The sequence below is a fragment of the Apiospora kogelbergensis genome (genome assembly GCF_038363985.1).
Source record: "Apiospora kogelbergensis strain CBS 113332 chromosome Unknown utg000002l_segment0_segment0, whole genome shotgun sequence".
Classification (NCBI taxonomy): domain Eukaryota; kingdom Fungi; phylum Ascomycota; class Sordariomycetes; order Amphisphaeriales; family Apiosporaceae; genus Apiospora; species Apiospora kogelbergensis.
Genome location: NW_027117419.1, coordinates 944,446 through 964,150, shown reverse-complemented (window position 1 = coordinate 964,150; position 19,705 = coordinate 944,446). Strand labels below are relative to the sequence as shown.

The 19,705-nt window shown below is 53.0% G+C and overlaps 7 protein-coding genes across 7 annotated transcripts; 4 read left to right on the top strand and 3 right to left on the bottom strand.

The window, feature by feature from the left end:
• Nucleotides 1–475: 475 nt before the first annotated feature.
• PG998_003190 (uncharacterized protein) lies at nucleotides 476–1,222 on the top strand (the record flags this gene model as incomplete). Its single annotated transcript, XM_066870008.1, has 4 exons — nucleotides 476–478; nucleotides 537–639; nucleotides 796–929; nucleotides 1,034–1,222. 4 exons carry the CDS (start codon nucleotides 476–478, stop codon nucleotides 1,220–1,222), a joined length of 429 nt encoding a protein of 142 aa, XP_066733758.1.
• A 93-nt stretch (nucleotides 1,223–1,315) lies between these two features.
• PG998_003189 (ATPases NBP35) lies at nucleotides 1,316–2,343 on the bottom strand (the record flags this gene model as incomplete). The annotated part of the gene is made up of 2 exons (XM_066870007.1): nucleotides 1,316–2,272; nucleotides 2,305–2,343. The coding sequence occupies 2 exons, from the start codon at nucleotides 2,341–2,343 to the stop codon at nucleotides 1,316–1,318; spliced, it is 996 nt and encodes a 331-aa protein (XP_066733757.1).
• Nucleotides 2,344–3,773: 1,430 nt separating this feature from the next.
• On the top strand, nucleotides 3,774–7,714 carry PG998_003188 (histone deacetylase domain-containing protein; the record flags this gene model as incomplete). Its single annotated transcript, XM_066870006.1, has 3 exons — nucleotides 3,774–5,027; nucleotides 5,180–6,367; nucleotides 6,446–7,714. The coding sequence occupies 3 exons, from the start codon at nucleotides 3,774–3,776 to the stop codon at nucleotides 7,712–7,714; spliced, it is 3,711 nt and encodes a 1,236-aa protein (XP_066733756.1).
• Nucleotides 7,715–8,581: 867 nt separating this feature from the next.
• Nucleotides 8,582–11,204, top strand: PG998_003187 (uncharacterized protein; the record flags this gene model as incomplete). Its single annotated transcript, XM_066870005.1, has 2 exons — nucleotides 8,582–9,886; nucleotides 9,936–11,204. 2 exons carry the CDS (start codon nucleotides 8,582–8,584, stop codon nucleotides 11,202–11,204), a joined length of 2,574 nt encoding a protein of 857 aa, XP_066733755.1.
• Nucleotides 11,205–11,348: 144 nt separating this feature from the next.
• Nucleotides 11,349–12,934, bottom strand: PG998_003186 (uncharacterized protein; the record flags this gene model as incomplete). Its single annotated transcript, XM_066870004.1, has 2 exons — nucleotides 11,349–12,606; nucleotides 12,648–12,934. 2 exons carry the CDS (start codon nucleotides 12,932–12,934, stop codon nucleotides 11,349–11,351), a joined length of 1,545 nt encoding a protein of 514 aa, XP_066733754.1.
• Nucleotides 12,935–13,980: 1,046 nt separating this feature from the next.
• Nucleotides 13,981–17,078, top strand: PG998_003185 (uncharacterized protein; the record flags this gene model as incomplete). The annotated part of the gene is made up of 2 exons (XM_066870003.1): nucleotides 13,981–15,754; nucleotides 15,835–17,078. 2 exons carry the CDS (start codon nucleotides 13,981–13,983, stop codon nucleotides 17,076–17,078), a joined length of 3,018 nt encoding a protein of 1,005 aa, XP_066733753.1.
• A 794-nt stretch (nucleotides 17,079–17,872) lies between these two features.
• Nucleotides 17,873–19,263, bottom strand: PG998_003184 (uncharacterized protein; the record flags this gene model as incomplete). Its single annotated transcript, XM_066870002.1, has 2 exons — nucleotides 17,873–18,505; nucleotides 18,526–19,263. 2 exons carry the CDS (start codon nucleotides 19,261–19,263, stop codon nucleotides 17,873–17,875), a joined length of 1,371 nt encoding a protein of 456 aa, XP_066733752.1.
• Between the last annotated feature and the right edge of the window lie 442 nt (nucleotides 19,264–19,705).

Here is a 19,705-nt window from a genome sequence, read left to right as displayed (position 1 = left end):
GATGACGGGCAACTTGAGAGAGGCGAGAAAACATAGGTTAAAGTAGCGTATAAGAAATAACGACGTCTTATATGACTACAAATGAGAGATTGACTGTACGCTTATGTCTGACGGGGAAAACCACGAGATGTAAAAACATACGAGACGTGCAAACGGCTGCGTATAACAAAGAGCGCTTGTTGATGATGGCATCATTGGCAGGCACCAAGGCATTGCTTGCTGGGCAGCGGGCAGCGATGAACGGGGCGGAGTGGGCGGCCGCCTGGATAGTGGGGGGTGATGAGAGCTCTCTTACGGGCCCCGCGCTAGTTCCATCATGCAGTCAGTTACTTTACTGGCTGTGCCTGATGGCGGGGTGGTCGTGTCAGCCTCTGTGCACAGCTTCATTCGTTTCTACAAGAAATCTACCTTACCACCCGGCTCCCTACGATCCTTTTGATTTCCAGCTACTACTACTTCGTCTATAGTTGCAAACATGGTAAGTTCCCATAAGCGCGAAAGTGGCACTGCCCAGGAAGTAACACCGGATATACCAGAGCGCCGAAGCGAGGCTGTACACCTTCTCGCAAGAGACCAAAGACCACCTGCGAAAGTTCCGCCTCGGGACTTCGCGTAGCAACGATCCCCAAGCTGTGATTTGTATGTATGTCTCTCTAAATCAAACCGCAGACCAATACCAGGCTTCCTAGCCATATCCAAGTAAAGCCTAGACACCAGGTCTACCTTTCTCTTGGCGACCCATGACTTGCTTCCACGAGTTGTCAGACGCCCAGTAGCTTACTCAACCTCGCCCAGACACGATCGATAAGAAGACACACGAGATCCGCCAAGACGAAGACAAGATAGTCTACAAGACCCTGGAGGAAGTCGGCGATGAACTGCCCGACAACTCCCCGCGCTTCGTGCTGCTAAGCTATCCGTTGACTCTGGTACGTGTATGACAAAGGGAACAAGACATCGCTTGTTTGAAGACCACACAGCTCAGTCTTGAAATGGGGAGAAACACTGTTTGCTAATAAAACCTGCTATGCAGCCATCCGGACGGATGTCGGTGCCCTACGTCATGTTGTACTACCTGCCGATTACGAGCAACAACGAGCTGCGAATGATTTACGCCGGCGCCAAAGAGTTGATGCGAAACACGGCCGAGGTTGGCAAGGTCTTCGACATTGAGAGCGCCGATGACCTGGAAGAGATTCCTAAGAAGCTTGCCCAGGAATAAATGGGTTCTACGGCACGAAACAGGATGGGCAGGGTACATAGAATGAAGATACGACGGAGTTCGTGTATATTTATATTCTCTTAGCCAAGATCATCAGTCGTCAGGCAAGACCAGTTTGGCGTCAATGCCTATTTGTTCCGCCAGGCCACGAACAACCCCCTTCAGTGCGGTACATGCGGGGCTATCAGGGAAAGCCTCGAAGAAACTCTCGCCGTAGTCGCACGAACGCCCGATCCGGGGGTCGAGCGGCACCTCGCCTAGGAATGGTATACCCATTTCCTTCGCCAATGCGGCGCCGCCACCTGTTGTCGCCCTGAAGATTTGGCTCTCGTGTGTGCAGTTGGGACACACAAATCCACTCATGTTCTCCACGAGGCCCAGCACTTTGATACCAGCCTTTCGGCAGAAGTCGATCTCTTTCCGCACATCTAGTAAAGCCACCTCTTGCGGGGTTGTGATCATGACAGCGCCGTCGATGCCACTCTCCTTCAAGAAACTGTTGACGCTCAAGTGCTCGTCGCTCGTGCCTGGGGGCGTGTCCACCAGTAGGAAATCCATGTCGCCCCAATCCACATCCTTCAGAAATTGCTTGATGAGGCCGTTCTTCTTGGGGCCTCTCCATATCACCGCGTCATCTTTGGCAGGAAGCATGAACTGGATGCTCATGACGCCGAGGTTGTCGGAGACCCAGACGGGGCTCCAGCCCGTGCTGGAAATGTGTATCGTCTCGGTCTCCACGCCCATCATCTTCGGTATGCTCGGGCCGCAGATGTCCGTGTCCATGATGCCGACGTTGTTCTCCTCGCGCATGGCGAAGGCGTGGCCCAACATGCTCGTAAACGTGCTCTTGCCCACGCCGCCCTTGCCCGACAGGACGAGGATCTTGTGCTTAATGCCTGACAGTCGCGCCGAAATCAGCGGGATGTCCGGGTCGGGCCCCTTGGGCGCGGAGGCGCATATCGCCTGGTTCGGGCAGCCGGCGCAGTTGTCGGCTTTGCCGGCTTGTTCGGATTCCGGACCGGGGCAGTGTTCTGGCTCGGGCGCGACGAGCTGCGGCTTCGATTTCAGGGGTTCTCGATGACGTCGGAGACGGGCTCGGGCTCCTCGAGGGAGGGCGCCATGATGGTGGCGGGGGATTTGGCGGGGGATGCTCGCTTAGGACGTGGGGATAAGCGACAATGGCTTCAGTCGAGTACTGTACACTGACTTCTTACAGACGATGATGTGGCTGCGCCGTGCTAGTGGAAGCTGGCGAAGTGGAAGAGAAGAAGAGGGAGAGTGGTACGAAAATGTTATTATTGCAGTCAGTCATACAGATCGCATCCATCAGCTGCTTATCAATCGTTGTTCAAGGGTTCCGGCAGCGGCGTACGGTGGGTGGTGGGGTTGCCACTCAAGGCAGGTGGGTAATGGCAGACGGTTGAAGATACAACGTACAAATGGTAGATGTCCATTCGACGGCGATTGAATGAATACCTGTTCGGATGCACCTTTCCCTTATTTTTCCCGTTCAAGATCCTCTTGTATTGTTCTGCTGCTACACCCAACACCGATGTGATTATTTTATTGGTTTGGTGATGCCAACGGCACTAGCAAGCAGTAGGGGAGACCCTGAGTCAGGCAGTAAGTAGATGGCAACTAGCCACACTTTGGACTGCATCATCCTGTGTAGTGAATTTTCTGCAGACGAACATGTGAAATTCCATCTCATTATTACCATCATGCTTTAGTAAAAATCCATGTTGATACTGACTATATGAGATTGTTTACTGTCAGCACTATTCCAGCCAATCAGCTGAGAATGATTCTACATTTAGGGGTTTGGCGCAACCTGTAGATGTCGATATCCCCTGATCCAGATCCAGATCCTCTAGCTCTGAGTGCGTGCATACGTCAACAAGGAATAAGACGTCAGTGAGGGGCACAATTCTAGTAATATCCTGCTGCTATGTACATATGCAATAATTGTACAGGCTTGGAGGCCCACGTGATTGTGTCAACAAATTCTAGAAAGGCCACCCCAAACCAATCACCCTGGCGGCTCTGTGTCTCGATGGGGATTCCTGGACTCTGAACAAACCTTCCCCACACACATAAAGCAGCAGTTGCTGGGGGCTGGTGTTGCATTGACCTGATCGATTGATTAATTGCTTTTTGTGTACATATTTTTTGAGTTACGCGACGCGCCCCGGCTTGCAGCCGCCGCACGGGATACTGCACGATACGACCCGAAACCGTGCATTGAACGGTACATAACTATTGCTTATCCTGTTGGCCATCTAGTCCGGCACGAGAGACACCCTCATTTCAACCCGCCCGGCCTAGATTACTCCCTCAACCCCCAATCGAGCTGGCTCTCCTACCTCCCCCCGACGGCAGCAACCTTCGTTGTGGTTGATCGACGGAGCAATTGAGAAGCCATCACGAATCGCATGCCTTCGAAATTCACCATCGCAACCTGGCAACCGACCGACGAGACCCTGACTTAGGCGGGAACAAATCGATCGCTGCCCATTTTTTGGTTCGGCGGAAAAACGAAGCCCAAAACGTCATGGCCACAACCCCTAATCACAGGAGCCCAGCTGCCCTGGATATTGCCGCCGCGAACAAACCACCCCGTCGCAGCGATGTCGACGCCGCTCTCGCCCAGTCGATGCAGAGCTTCTCGCTGAACTCGCCAGGGCCGCCTCATGCCCATGCGAAACCATCGCCGAGGCAAAACGGTCCTTTGCCCTATCCCAACCACCCTCCCCTTCCTACGTCGGATCGAGCCAGCTTGGGCGTTTCGCCAACAGATAGCCGAAATGCCTCTCGCAGTCCTATCTCCCGCTCAGTGTCCACCAGCGGCACCCCTCAGTCACGATCTGGTACTCCGACACTGCTGAGGAAAACTTCCAGTACCTCATTACGATCTGGTACTCCGACACTCCTCAAGAAATCTTCCAACACCTCGCTGCGATCCGGCACCCCGGCTCTTCTCAGGAAATCTTCTACATCCTCGCTACGATCCACGAATGGAATCACCCCCAGCCGTGCCCCCAGCAGGGCCGCCTCGCGTAGGGATAGTTCTACCAGCTTAGCGTCACCGAATCCCAGATCGCCCATGAATTTCGGCCCGCAGCCTGTGGCGGAGGAACCGCGCAAACCGAGGGTTACAGAATCTTTCATCGCCAACACCTATTTCAAGTCCGAGCTGGATATGCTACACAACAGTGAATCCGCAAAGCCCTCAGACACCCTCGTCATCCTTCACGATTCCTGTTACGGCCACCGTTTTTCGAGACCCAAGACTACCAAAGGCAATCTTGCCACAATTGTCGAGCGACCAGAGCGACTTCAGGCCTGCGCACTTGGCGTCGCCCTGGCTTATGTTCGCCTCGGTGAAAGGCATTGTGATGGAAAGATTCCAATCCACTCTGACCTCGACCCTGCGACTCTGGCTAATATCCCTTTCCGCATTCGAAAAACCGATCGCACGATATCGCTTACCTCACCAATTGTCACCAATGTGCATGGATCAAAATGGATGGAGGAATTGTCGCTGCTCTGTGATGCGGCCGAAGCGCACCTAGCGGCTGGAAACAGCGAGCTCAAACGACCCAACATGGATCGGGGACCGGGTGTCGAGTCTCCCAAACCGTTCCATGAAGGAGATCTTTATCTTTGCAAAGAATCTTTGGCGGCATTCGAGGGCGCGCTGGGCGCTGTTTGCGAAGCCGTTGACGCCGTTATGACATCGCAGGCTAAGCGGGCCTTTGTAGGGGTTCGACCCCCGGTCATCACTGCTCGGCTCACCACCCTCAAGGTTTCTGCTGGCTTAATAATGTGCATGTTGGTATCATGCATGGTTTTATGAGCCACGGGCTGACCCATGCTGCAATCATCGATATTGACTTGCACCACGGGGATGGCTCACAAGCCATTGCGTGGGATCACAATACCCGCCGTATTAAGCAGCCCAAGAATGCTGCATTCTGGAAAAAATCCTCGATTGGCTATTTCAGTTTGCACGACATCAACTCATATCCCTGCGAGGCCGGCGACATAGATAATATCAAAAATGCCAGTCTCTGCATCGATAATGCGCACGGCCAAAACGTTTGGAATGTCCATCTCCAGGAGTGGAGTTCCGAGGTGGAATTTTGGCGTCTGTACCAGTCGAAGTACTCTGTCTTGCTCGAGAAGACTCGCAACTATCTGCGCCGCGAAACTGAGAGACTACGCGCTGCTGGCCAAGAACCAAAGGCTGCGATTTTCATTTCTGCCGGGTTTGATGCGAGTGAGTGGGAAGGTGCGGGCATGCAGCGCCATACAGTCAATGTTCCCACCGAGTTTTACGCGAGGATCACAAGGGATGTGGTAAAGCTTGCTGCCGAGGAGGGTCTGTCGGTCGAGGGACGAGTTATCAGCGCACTTGAAGGGGGCTACAGCGACCGCGCCTTGTGCTCCGGTGTTCTTAGCCACATCAGTGGCTTGGCCGGCTCTGATGCCAAGAATGCAAAGGAGGAAAGTCCTAGCCGTATGGGACGTGACATCAGTCGAAGAATAAGTGTTTTCAACAACAGCCCACTCAGCAGCAGTCCTTTGAGTCGCCGGAGTACACTGTCATCGGATATCGATGCTCGCCCCGAGATTCCGGGTTTCCCCTACGACCCGAGTTGGTGGTCCCAGCAGGAGCTCGACCAACTGGATGCAGCAAAAGTTCCGCTTCAGCCCTTGCCTGATCCCAGGATTCCCCGCCAAGGCCCTCTCCCTACGTACTGTTCGCCTACACAGTCGTCAGTTGCCAAAGCCAGAGATCCGGATAGAGTCCGTCGCAGTGCTTCTGGCTATATGGGCACACAGCCAATAGCACCGAGGGAGCCTACTCCCCCACCCCCTGAGGTTCATTGGCCAGTGGCTGCACTAGAGCTCAGCAAACTGCTGATTCCGACAGATCGCCCAGTGAACAGTATCACTTGGGAAGAATTGAAGGCCGATTCTAATCGCATCAAGCGCGACCGTCAGTCGCTTCCTGCGCAAGGCACCGTGGTTGAGTCCACGGAAAACAACGGTGGGGTCCGGAAGTCCCTCAGAGAACGCAAACCGGTCAAGCCAATCAGTCCGACCGAGTTCGAAGAACCCACTACCAACCGTAGGAGGACTGTAAGCATTATTCAAGAAAAGGTTGGTCCATGTGGTCTCGCAAGTTCTGTATTGGACAGGGTTCTAACAGGAAATCAGGCTTCCGCGCGTGGTATTCCGTCTCACGGTCATTCCAAATCACGCCAATCCAATCGACGCCTTAGCACTGCGTCGACTGTTCTGACTGCTAGCGATGACTCGCTCGAGTCGGCTAACGTGATGGGCCCGCCGCCTTACCCTCGACCTGATACTTCTCAGAGCATCCGGCCAGAGTCTTCAATGAGTGTGCGAACAAACGTCACGCTCGATGTGAAAAAGACACGGCCAACCGTTTCTCGCGCGCAGAGTGCTAGAGATGCACCGAATGGGGCTAACAAGGCGGCGACGGCTGTAAAGCCTCCTGCGAGGCCAAAATCGCGGGCTTCGAAGAAGAAGACTGGCCTTGATTCAGGTGAACCAAGCCCAGCGCTGCCGCCTGATCCATTTGCGGCGCAGGTGGCACCATCTCAATCTCAAGCACCGGCTCAAGCACCTTCAGTATCTCCCTCTCGAGCAGGTCCGGACTCAGATGACGAAGTCTCTAAGCTTACGTCCGGGGTAAAGAAGATCACATTGGTCACCAAAGAGATGAGGGAAGCCCGGGAAGCGGCGAAGAAGGCCCAATCATCTGGTCAAACCACCCCTACCACGACCAAGCCGGCCGTGAAAGCTCGTGGATCGGCCTCTAAGGCAAAAGCTGACACCACGCCTGTGTCAAAGCCACAGCCAAAAACTGATGATGCTGAAATGCAAGACCCTCTCATTGCGCATCCATCTCCGACCGAGCCCCGAAGGCCTACGCCCTCTGAAATCAAAACAGATCGTCATATCTCAACAATGGGCAGATCGGATTCACCAGATCCCTTGACGTCAACGCTTCCCAGCCCTCGGAAGGAACAAACCCAGGATCCTCAAACTCAATATGCCTCGTCAAATGGTGTAAGAGACAGCATCGAACTCGATTCTGCTAGTCGAGCAGAGGGCCTGCCAACCACCCCAACAATCGAAATACATCAACCGACGGCATCTGAATTGAAGGATCAGGCCACCGATCTGTTCGTGCCTTATCAACCTGAGGGCTCAACCCCCAGGGCGCTCCCCCAAACAGCCCCTCTCAAGTGGCTGCCACCGAACCAGGCGGAAACGCCCAAAGTCACGAAAAAGGGTCACCAATTCACTGCGAAATCGGCCATACCTTTCGCTGACAGCCCTAAAAAGGAGAAGCCCAGCGCTCCGTTTGGCCAGCACCTGCTGAACAAAACGCCCGCCAAGATCGAAAAGCAGGAAGACGATGTGCGGGAGATCCCCGAGACGCCCGACTGCCGCTAAGCATCATCATGAGTACAGGGAGTATGTAATCGAAGGAGTACTAGTATGTGTATAGAGATTGTGTTGGTCTAGCTGTACAGATTTTTGGTTGGGGTTCTTTTTAGGGGAGCCGGTACAATGGTTTACACGTTTGGCGTACTTTTTTTGCTTATCTACATTTATGATACCCGATTGTAATTCGTTGACTTGGGTACAGTCGCGGCTGTACTGCACTGTCCAGTCGTTCGGATCTAAACCCCCTTAGCCTTATGCAAGACAGAATCCTCGTCTGTAACCGGTACTTCGAATGCACCTTGAGGCGTACTACCCCTGCAAGCCCCGACCAGCTGCGTCGCTCCCTGACATGCGCCCCCCTTACCAGATACCACAATGCTCAACGCTATGGCACCCAGCCTGCGCGTTTTGCAGGCGGGCTGGGTCCTCCTCAACTCGCCTTGCCATTCGACTGTTTCTCGCTCTATCTTCTCCTGGCCTCAATATCAACTCTCTCCAAGCGAAAATGGATCATCTGCACGAGGCTTACCGAGATCTTGGCATCAAGGAGATTCCATATCACAAGGAACTCGAGGAATGCCTCAGCCAACAACATCATATGCCATCCCATGGATACAACTACCAAGACTTCATACTTTTTCCATCGCACCACGGGTATGACATCGATGAAGACCATCGCATCCGGGTGTCAACACGACCCAAGCACTGTGAAGCACCACTACTCGGACGCTATCAGTTTCTCCAAGCGTGGCTTTACTTTGCGCTTGTGCGCTGTGTAGTCCGCGAGGACAAGCCATTGTTGACCAAAGACCAGCTTATCTCAGACCATAGGGGGTCCGTAACTACCGCCAAACTCCCTAAGCGTCTTGAAAAATGGCATTGCTGGATTCGCAAGCTGAAAAAGAAGCCCCAGATGAGGCGGAAATGAGGTGTCTTGAGGCGAATCAGATTCTCGTTCTGGCCAAACATGTCATCACAGCTGAACTGGCTAGTGACAAGAAACCCGGGGTTACAGATTCAGAGCAGTTGCAAGATCTTTGCCTCATGATTCTAGGGGAGACTTTGTCGTCGACCCTGATTCACATCATGGAGCGTTGCAACATTTCTTTGCCGGGATGGCAGATAGAGAATGGGGGTTGGGGACCTCCCAAATTTGTTTTCACCAAAATGAGGGAAGCCAAATGGTGCGAAAGGTTTCAAGAAGTTTTGAAGAATCAACTAGGCCAAAACGCGACCCTACTCTACACGACACTTTCGAAGTTGAATGGAGAACCATCCCATTCTAACCACAGCTGTACACGAGATCGATGCGTATATGTCGAAGCCCGTCACACCACCTCAAACAGTCCGGATGCGGAGTATAAGCCACAGCATCATCGCAAATGCAATCAGCACGGCATTACCTCCGTCGACCAGGCCATCGATTGTCAGTTGGTTGGAATCGACGAGGGCCGTTTGATCAAGATGGTAAACGAATGCACCACTGGAGACTTGAGTGTCGAGCTAGTCAAGTGGTCATCCACCGGACATGCTCCGTACGTGACAATATCCCATGTTTGGGCGCACGGGCTGGGCAACAAGTCTGGCCCAAAGATATGGCGCTGCCAGCTGCAATATATCCACAGGTTACTCAAACAAGTCCCCGCCTCATTGAACCCCCCGGAGGAGATTCAGACGTCTTCGAACATTTCTGCGGGGAAAAAATGCCGTTATTTTTGGCTTGATACCTTAGCTATCCCCGTCAACGACTCTGCGGCGCGTCAGAAAGCCATCAAAGACATATTCTATGTGTTTGACAATGCAACATGCGGCATTGTGGTCGATAAGTATGTAACCCAGGACGGAGTTCATGAAAACCCCCGAACACTTGGTATACGTTTGCTATCAAGTGCTTGGATGCAAAGACTCTGGACTTTGCAAGAAGCGTTTGTGAGCCGAAAGCTCTCTATCGCTCTTAATGAGGACAAGCTCAAGGGCATCGACGATTTGCTAGCCTCGGAGAATGAAAGAGGCATTTTTATAGACTCGTCTGCTATGGTCGCACGGAAGCTATCCCAAAATTTGATGGGAGACGAAAGGGTGATCCGTAACCAGTCCATGAGATATGCGAATGGAGAGCCGGACCATGCTCGGTCGTCGTCATTGATTGCCAGTGCGTGGCACTCCGCCAGATTCCGAGTAAGTGTTCCCTGCCACCAAGTGTTCGTGCTACTCTAACTTCAGAAAGTCTGTTGGACGATTGGAAAACGAGACACAAGTTTTGGCTAGCTTGCTCAATGTGCAACCGCCGGTTCTTGGAAACGAAACTGAAAAGGGGCACCCAAAAGGAGATCCGAGGTGGTTAATGTTTCGGGAGAGACTGATGGCACAATTTTGGACTGGTGTTGCTTCTAACGAAACTCTTAAACATTCTATACCGGCAGGAATCATATTCCTGCCTGGGAAGCGACTCAACATCAAGGGGTTTGGGTGGGCCCCCGCTACCTCGATGCCGGGCCAAGATGAAGACTACCCTTACCCGCTCAGCACTTTAGGAGAAGGAACGGAGCTTTCCCCAATCGATGCCCCAAAAGGTCTATTCGTGACCTATCCTGGGTATCGTATCCGGGCTTTGAGAAGAAAAAGCGGCCGTGTCATTCATGGACCATTCCACTTCTCCGTGAACATGGGCCTTTACGACTGGTACCTAGCCGAGCCGATCAACAAGGGAAACGAGGATTCAGACGCCAGATTTGCTCTGCAGGAGATTAACAATGGCGCGGCACCCAACTTGGCTGTGATAGTATCCCGGCCGCGGCCTGTGGAAACCCCCGCAGAGATAGCTTTGCTGGTGAGCATCTACGATCACGTGCCGACGGGAGACTCTGGAGATAGCGGTCATCACCAATCCCACCAAAGGCCCCATGAGACCCAGGACCCTGTTATCTACTGTCGCATCATTCGCCGCTTGAAGATTTCTCGTGTTTCCGACCCTCGGAGTCTCTCGATCCCCGATGAGTACAACGTTAGCGGCGCATCCCCTGCGAAGTACAACGGTAGTGATGCAGCCAACGATCGAATGTTGCGCCTGTATCAGAAGTTCGACCCGGGAATCGTAGGAATAGCTACTTCTGAGCGACAACGTTGGTGTGTCGACGGCTATGTGGTGTCCGATGCAGAGATCATCCCTGGAACAGCAGGATGCGTCCCAAAGCTACCCACAGAAACATTCGCTTTGGGGAGTGGTTCTCAGCTGCCATCTCAACTTGGAAGTGTTTCTGGAGATCAGAAAGATCAACCAGTCAGAGCTGCGACTGAGTACTCGCAGATTCGCCAGTTTGGAATGCCCCAGGCAGACAGGGCGGAAACTCTACCAGTGCTCCCTTCTACAGATCATACGGAGGCAGCAATGCCAGGCACTTCTAAGAGCAAGAGTAATTGGAAGAAGTTTACAAATAATGTTGTACCTAAAATTGCTCGGCCTTGGCTCAAGGCTAAAGGGAATGCCGGGAAATAATTAGCCTCGAGAGAAGATTAATTCCGAGCCATGGAGATATTGAACGATTTATGTATGTAATATAGCACGAATCCACCCATCTCATCTTTTATGCCCGATATGTCGCGTTTTTTTATAAGCACACTGCTGCACTAATAGGGGCATTTATCCTTTTTTCGTAGGCGAAGACCCAGCACTGCTACTCAGACCACCTGCCATGTCCTCTTCTCCGGTAGCTCTTCGATACTTCTCCATGTTAAAACGTTGCCCGATACCAGCCACTCCTCGGCCCCTTCCAGAACGCCCACGCGTTTCAGAGGTGGGACTTTGGTCATCTGCGGGACCTGCAGGGCCATAGGCCTGCGTCTTTATCTCAGCTAGAGTGGCCCTGCGTCTCGGAGGCGGCTTGATGTAATACTTGGGGTACCGGTCAGGCTCGAGGCGGCGCGGCGTCCCGCGGTAGCCTGAGCTGAGTCGCTCCTGCTCATAATCGTCAAATTCATCATTGGCCCACCATCTGGCTTCAGCCTCGAATAGGGGTCCCGGGAAGAACTCCTCAAGCAAGGGAATTCCGCGGCCATATATGGTATGGAAGTCCATCAGGCCATCCATGACCTTGCGCGCAATGAACTGGTCGACTTTTCTCAAGGGCAGATTACGCATCGCTGGTCGTAGCTCCTTGGCCGCCAACCATGCATTCTGGAACATGCCCAGGCCGCCCACCGCCAAGAAGCACCATGAGTCTGGGGACTGGCGCGGCGCGGCGACGTTCACGAGAAGGCACAACCATAGCACCGACAGCGCCGCGTACGTGACCCGCGTCAGTGCGAAGCCGAGAGGGACCCCGTGAAAAAAAGGCAAGAAGTTCCACATTATAGCCTCACGCTGCTCTGGAAGACCCGAATGCCGCCTTCCCTGCCCAGGATACTGAGCATTGCCAGAACTTATTGACCGGGAGAGCCAGGTGAATTTTTCCCAGGGCCGGCTATTTCGCGGCGGGTGGGGAGCGGCGAGAGACTCGAGGTCCAAGCAGCATTTGTCGCCAATAATGACCATAATGTCGCGGGAGCCATTCCCTGATGTCAGCGCGTAGATTGCGTCAGACTGCTGGCGGGTGGGAAGTTTCTCGGCCGTCCACTGGGGCAGACAGCCACACCACTGTACGAAGACGGTGCCAACGGCCGTGATGAGGAACAAACTCCAATCACCCTTCAGAGCCCATGGTATGGCCGCAATGCCTAGCTGGCCTAGGGTAATGAAGATGCCAATGAGGTGCAGGTAGGTCCAGCTAAATTGTGTAGGCCCGTTGCGGTTCCTTATTGCCTCGAACACGGTGATCTTCAGCGAGAAGTCGCGGTCCCGGGAGGTGAGAAAACGCGCCTCGTCCGCCTCGAGATCGCGCAACAGCCGGCTCACGACGAAGCTCTTGTTCTCTCGCGCATATCCATTGTCTAGATTGATTACCTTGCAAGGGTAGTCGGGGGTGGCATGATCCGGCCGTCTCCAATGACGTTGACCAGTCCCATGAAGGTGTAGGCAATGCAGCCGAATGAGAAGCATACGGGCACGTAGGGCTTGCCAGTGCCCTGTGCAAAAGCCTTCTGCACCACATCACCGCCAATGATCAGCAGGATTGTTGCAATGTCAGTAGGATTGTACCACTGTGCTGCCAGCTCATCTTGCACTGTCGATGGTGGTTCATCTCCAGTCGCCGCTGCCCTTCTATGGAGAAATATCAACGGAATGAACATAACAAATATGAGGAAAGATGCAGACCCATGGGTTATTCGAACGGGGTTGCTCTCGAGGCCCGAAAGAGAAAGTGAGGTCACCAAGATGTAAGCGCTTGCTGGAAACGTCAGTCAACGAACCACGTTGCATTGCACTGCACTGTGCCAATAAGCTACACGGTGTTGTGTTCGATCGGGATTGGGTTAAAGCCCAGTAATCAAGGGCGTGCTGGCATTTTGGATCAGCAAACCAGCCTTGGGGACCCGGAGTGTTGCTCCAATATGCCTTGAGGTGCCAAGTGCGCTTCGAGGACATTCCAAGACTGCTCAAAGTACCCGGTACAATGAAATTTGAAACAACTTAGCTATGGCGCTCCGAGACCGAGTCTCGAGTGCATGCCATTATAAGATGGCGTCAGATGGATCAGAAGATCAGCGCCACGGAATATCAGGCTAACTAATCAAATCCGCTGCATCGGTTACACTACCGTAAAGGTGGCGTGCCCGCAGGCGGCAGCTGGAAATATCATTTCGAGGTCATTACTAGGCTTGTAGGTTAGTTCGTTGCCCGCCCGGAAGATTCCTGAGGGAGTACACTTGACCGGCCAACTAGGCTTTCTTGTCATGCATGGCATCACTTCAAGCGAAGGGGGTTTACTACATCCCCGCCGATCCGATCGCTCTTCCTTATGTCAACTACACCCGCCATTTCCAAGGTCTCGTTCATCTGCTTCCTCCACTCATTCCATTGACTTGAGTGATGGCTTCGATGGCGGAAAGGGTGCAGCTACAGTAAGAGCAGCTCCCCTATATCTTACTCTTGGTATGCCGATATCTAACATCCCTTTTCTAGCGTCGTTCTAGCACGCTGCTGTGCCAAAGCTGAGCTCAGAAGCTTGGGTAAAGAGCTGGAAGAACTGTTTCATCAAGTAATCAAAGGAAACCAATTCCCCCCACATGTCTCCGTCACATTTCATGCCGTCTCTCTCCGTTTCAAGGATCCTCTCCAAGACCAATACGCCCGCGTTGTGAAACAATTCACATCAAAGCTACAAAGCTTGCCCAAGATGAAGGAGTTTGCACGAATGGTTCCACGAACGAGACGGGCATTTGAAACCACCATCACTCGCTACTTATTCGTCGCTGATGGACCAGCTGCGTGGGTTGTCCGGGACGTCTTGGCTCAGTTCGATTCCACCTTGTATTTGGAGACTGTGGGAGCACTCTTTCTTGGGAGCGAAAGTCGCCCTGGACAAGGCACCATGAACTATGAGCTCGCGATTGAGAAGTTTCTCGAATACGGCTTTTTCCGGGGAGGAAGAATCAAGCTTCAACGAACGATTCGGCCCAGGAACCCTGCCTACTCCGGCCAGAGTGCCGGTCTGGCAGCAGAATTCGAGAAGATAGATATACGTTACGCCAGAAGCAGTCAGCGCTCAGGCTGGGGTGGCCCAATGACTTGGCATATGACCGTCTTTTATGAACAGGAAAACGGGTTACTACAGGTCCAGGACGTCGAACAAATGAAGCAAGACCTGCAAGTCATCATTACCCAAGCGGCCAAGGCAGTCGCAGACGAGGCTGCAAAGAGTTCCCGCCAAGACAAGAAACAAGAGCACATCAAGTTCAAACGCCAACAAAGGTCCGAGTCCATGGATACGGTCAATGACAAGGCGGTTTACACGCGGCCATTTGACCCTCAGCAACCCTGGGGGGCATCTCCTTCAAAAGACCCTGACGAGGACGACCAAGGCAAACTCACATCTGGTTCTTGGCCTTCGGAATTAGAAGAATACTTCCGATTAGGGGTAGACATCTTGCACCAACTTCGGTTCCCACAAGATGCTTTAGCCCAGTTCGATCGGTGCCAGAAATTGTTGAAAATGGCGACAGCAACACCAACATTTTTCAGCCTAGAACTTGAGATGAACTCCGCCCTAGCCCTGACATATCTTGGTCGATATGACCACGCCAACTCTGAGCTGGCCGGTGTGCTGCGACAGGTCAATGCCTTACAAAAATGTCATCTGCTTGATGCGAGGGAAGAAAGACTCCTTTCTTCTATCACACAAGAGACGTCCTTCAGACTCGCATACTGTCTTACTCGTACGGGGAGATATAGCCTAGCTCGTCGGCAGGCACACATTCCGATAGATGAGGAATATATTCATGTGTCACAGCGCCACCCATTCCAATACTATAAGGACCAACGTGTAATCCAGGTCAACACATACTGCATCAGGGATCTTATCGAGGCGTATCTAGGGTCATTTGTCACTTTGCAGTTATGTACGGGTGAGAGACAACCAACAAGGGCCCTATATCGACTCAAGAAGTTATTGGAGGAGAACAATGAAGATCCTGTGGAACTGCCTCTGTTCCGATCATTGGAGCTGACAGTCAAGATCACGTTGGCAAAAACAGCAATGCTTCAAGGAGATTACAAGGTCGCCCGATCAGATTTGCTTACAGCTACTGAGCAGTTGCAAGAGCAATTCGGTTCAGAGTACCTCACTAAGCTTGAAGCATTGCTATACTATGCCCGCTCGCTGGTATGCACATGTAACCATGATAAAGCTATGGGCATTTGCAACGAAGTCAAGCATATTGCCGAGAAGAATTTCGACTCGCGACACCCCCTGTGTTTGGAGGCTACATACATCCAGGTCTTGGTATACAGAGCACAGGGAAGTTCAGTAGAGGCACTATATCATTCTCAACACCTTTTGAAGGTAGCGGCAGGGATTTCGTCATACGATTCGGAACACCCTACGGTTCTAGAATGTGTTTCGCAAATAGGGAGCCTGCTGATATATGATGGCAAATACTGCAGCGCGGAAGGTACGTTGGAGGGTGCCTGGAAAGGTCTACTCCGGCGGGCATCAGAGCACCATGATGAGCCTTACTCGATAACCCCCTAGGTGTTGCGTGTCTGTCCGAGCTGGCTTGGGCTCGTTGCCACCTAGGAAAGCACAAGGCAGCTGAAGAAGCCATTGGCGAATGCCTTCACCGGCAATTGAAATTTTACTGGCCTCAGTTAGGGTTGGGAGACGAGTGGGATGGGTCGTCAGCTAAAGATTGCATATACAGAAGCGGTTTAGTCAACGAACTCCAGGCAAAGATCAAACTAGAAAAACGAGCCGCACCTGGAACGGGGCATAACCAGCAGCTGCACCCGGATCTACTATACACGCTATACATCACGTCACAGATAGAAATGCGGGAAGAACTACCAAACTGGGGGTTTATCGATGCCATCAACTCTATCGTCCTCAACGGTTTCGAGTTGAGGTTGAACGATGGAAACGAAGACCACGAAAGGACGATGAGGGCGCGCTTAGCGATAGGCCATGCTCAGCTAGCGAAGGGCCGCGCCAGCCACGACGAGCTATTGTGGGTGCATCGCAAAGCACACAAGACGTTTGAGTCCGTCCTGTCCCGGTTCGTCCCCGGGTCAAAGAGGGCAGAGTCGCACCCGCTGGCGCTGCATGCGCGTCGCGAGTCCATTATGTCGGACATAGTCGCCCAGGAGGATCCATCGGAAGCGGAGCTACGCGCGACGCGGGACCGGCTGCGTGACACTTTTTCCGCGTCATGGCGTTACCTCGGCGGCGAGTCGCCCGACACGTTGCTGAGCCTGTTCTACCTGCTCTCACTCGACGTCATTCTCGAAGAGGCATGGGCCGCCGAAGCCAAGGACAGGCTGCTCGCACTGCTCAGAAAGCCGAATGTCTTAAAGGAGAGATTTGTCGAGACCCTTGCACTCCACGAGCGTGTCGCAAAGCTATATTGGGGCCTTGAAAAGTATGATACATGTCGGGACGTGGTGAATTGCATGCGGACCCTTATTGATACGTCGTCAATACCATCCAACGATGAAATGCATGACGCGGCCAAGACTATTGTTGAGCGAGCTGAGCTTCTGCTGTTATCCTCAAGCAGTGGTACTGAGCCAGGGAGAGAGGAAGAGAGGGCAATCTCAATCAACGATGGCGCAAAAGCCCCACCAGCAAGTGCAACACATTTCGAATTCTTCATGAGAGGGATTTCATATCGCCACAAACGGACATCGCCACCGGTCCGGAGGGAGGCCAACATGAATGCAATATCTCATGCGAACAAGTTGCTTCCCAGTCACCCACTTCATCGATACTTGACGGTGTAAATGCCGGGCCTGAAAAGCATTATAAGATCATTATATATTTCCGCGTACACTCTACTGGTATACGCCGGCACGCATCTGGCATGTTCAATCATCGAACGGGCCGGTGGTCGCTCGTCGGGAGGACTCGAGGTACGAGCTGGGGGGAGGGTGACGGGGGTACACGGTGGCTCGGGACGGCGGAAGGGACGGGGCATGAAATACGACGCGGTTCCTCAACCGACCGAGGGCTGCGTCACAAATAACATTTCCACCGAGACAAAGGGGAGACGTAGGGGTAGCGTACGCTACTTCGAACTTCCAGTGCGTCGCCGGTGGTACCGATTCTGCCAAACAACATAGCTAGCTTAACACGTCCTATATGCCAAATGTTTTAGGTACTTACGAAAATAAAAGGTTAGTTACGGTTGCATATTATAGGTACTAACATACCAAAGCCTCACTCAACCCTCACAATTTATGTACTTGACCTATTTAACTAATATGCTTTATAGACGTTTTCAAGGGGAAGCTGGGACGATGTTTAAATACTTTATGAGAGAGCAATGGCTGGAAACACTGTTTGAGGAGTTGTCATCGACATTGACAATTGTTTCTGGCTAGAGATTAATAAATGCTGATGTGTTTGTTTCATTTGTTTGCACGTTTTACGTTTATTCAGGACACGTAGTGGTGAAGGGGACCTAATATTGAAGGTGAAGACGTGTATATTATATTATCTAGCACACCTTCGTTGTGGAATTTCCCAGGACATCTACTGTTGTGTGTTATTTGAGTTATCGGCCAATTTGCCAAATTCACAGAGGTACTTTTTCATCTTCAGCGACGGGAGGCCACCTCCGAATCTCCTTCATCTTCTTGGCGAACTCAGCCCGATTGCTACGCCACCGGTTATCTACCCCCTTCATCGGCTCGTGTCCCAGCAGTGCCGCATCCCGATTGACCCAGCCGAGCATCTCATCGATATACTCCGTCTCCTTGCCCCACAAGCTGTGGAACTCCTTGCTACTGTCCTCGACACTCATCTTCTCGCGGCGCAGGCCGTACTCCCGGCGCATCGCTGTCTCCGTCGGCAACGTGGCGCGGCCCGAGAAGACTCGCGCCACGACTTCGCCTTGGAAGTCGAACAAAGAGAAGGTCGAGATGTGGTACGGGACCCCCACGAAGGCCAGTGTCGGGTCCGCCGTGTAAAAGATGTCCTTGTGCAGGTTGTGCGTCACGCAGCCGTCCGAAGTTATGATGATCCGGTCGTCGGCTTTCTCCAGCGGTATGGAGGGGTCCTGGAGGGCTCCCAGAAAGGGATATGAGGAGATATAGCCGGTCCCCAACACAATGCGGTCGACGTCGTGGAGGCGCGTCCCGTCCTCGAGAACCACCTCGAAAGGGATGGGCGAGTCATCGTCTAACAAATCATCGGTGTTACCCTCATGCTCGACAAACTCTTTTATACCCGCGACTCGCTGCGCGCCGGAAGGCAGTAAGGTCGGGGGAGGTCAAATTTGCCGCCTCGCGAGCTCTGGTAGATGTGTTTGGCTGTGATTTGACTCTCGCGGGCAATGTCCAGGGACGAGACACCGGCGCCTATTATGAACACATTCTTGTCTTGGAATATGTTCGGGGTGCGGTATCTCTTCGAATGCATCACCCTGTCCGGGAAGCGCTGTTTCAAGTTCAGCAAGCCAGGAATATTGGGCACACGGGGCTCGTGATAGTGGCCACTGGCAACGACCACGGCATCGAACTGCCACGTCCGTTCCACAAACTCGAAGCTACTTTTGCCCATACCCTCGTGCCGGGAAAGTGTGCGGGTGTGTACGGTCCAGTGCGGGGACCCCGGGGTTTTGTAGACCGACTCCACGCTGGTGTCGTACAGGGTCTTTTCCTGTGCTCCGGTGTGCCCCGCCAAGCGTTGGATGTATCTCTCCAGATGGTCCTGGCTGACAAAGTCCTTGGTCCCTTCAGGCCAGTCTAGCAGGGTGCTCCTCATCAGCGAAGTGGGCACATTGTTGCGCAGGCCGACATAGCAGGGCCCGGGCGGGGCGTGGACGACCGAAACTTCATCAAAGCTGGCTTCTCCGAAGTTGTTGTCTCTTCTCGGAAGGGATTCGTTGCCCGAAGCATCAATCTTTGAGGGAGCCGGCGGGTGCTCGTTGGGGTAAGGGGGGCTCATTGGCCGCCCGGGGGTCATAGTGCCAGACTCCTCCGGCTATGCTCGACCGCTCAAATAGGGCAACGTCCAGCCCGTGACGGAGCAGGTGTGCGGCGGAGGCTACCCCCGAGATCCCAGCGCCTATCACGGCTACTCTTCTAACATTTCCGAGTAGCTGAGCCTCTTGAGTGACAGACCCCATGTTGGAAAAAAATACAGAATTTCTGCTCTAGAGGCCGTTGGAAGGTCAGATTGAGATGCAGGAGCAAAGTAAAAAGCACAGGGGAAATCAGTGTGTTCGCTTCCGTGTCGCGCGCAGACTCAACGCCGGGATTACAATGATACGATGATATAGTTCTCGTATCTCAAGCGGTTGGGACTCCCGCCCTTCCAGCCGTGAAACATTGCACCATCATTCGCCATCGCCCATGTTCCTCTACCTGCACCATTTTATATCATGTTATCTTTTGCTTGATAAGCC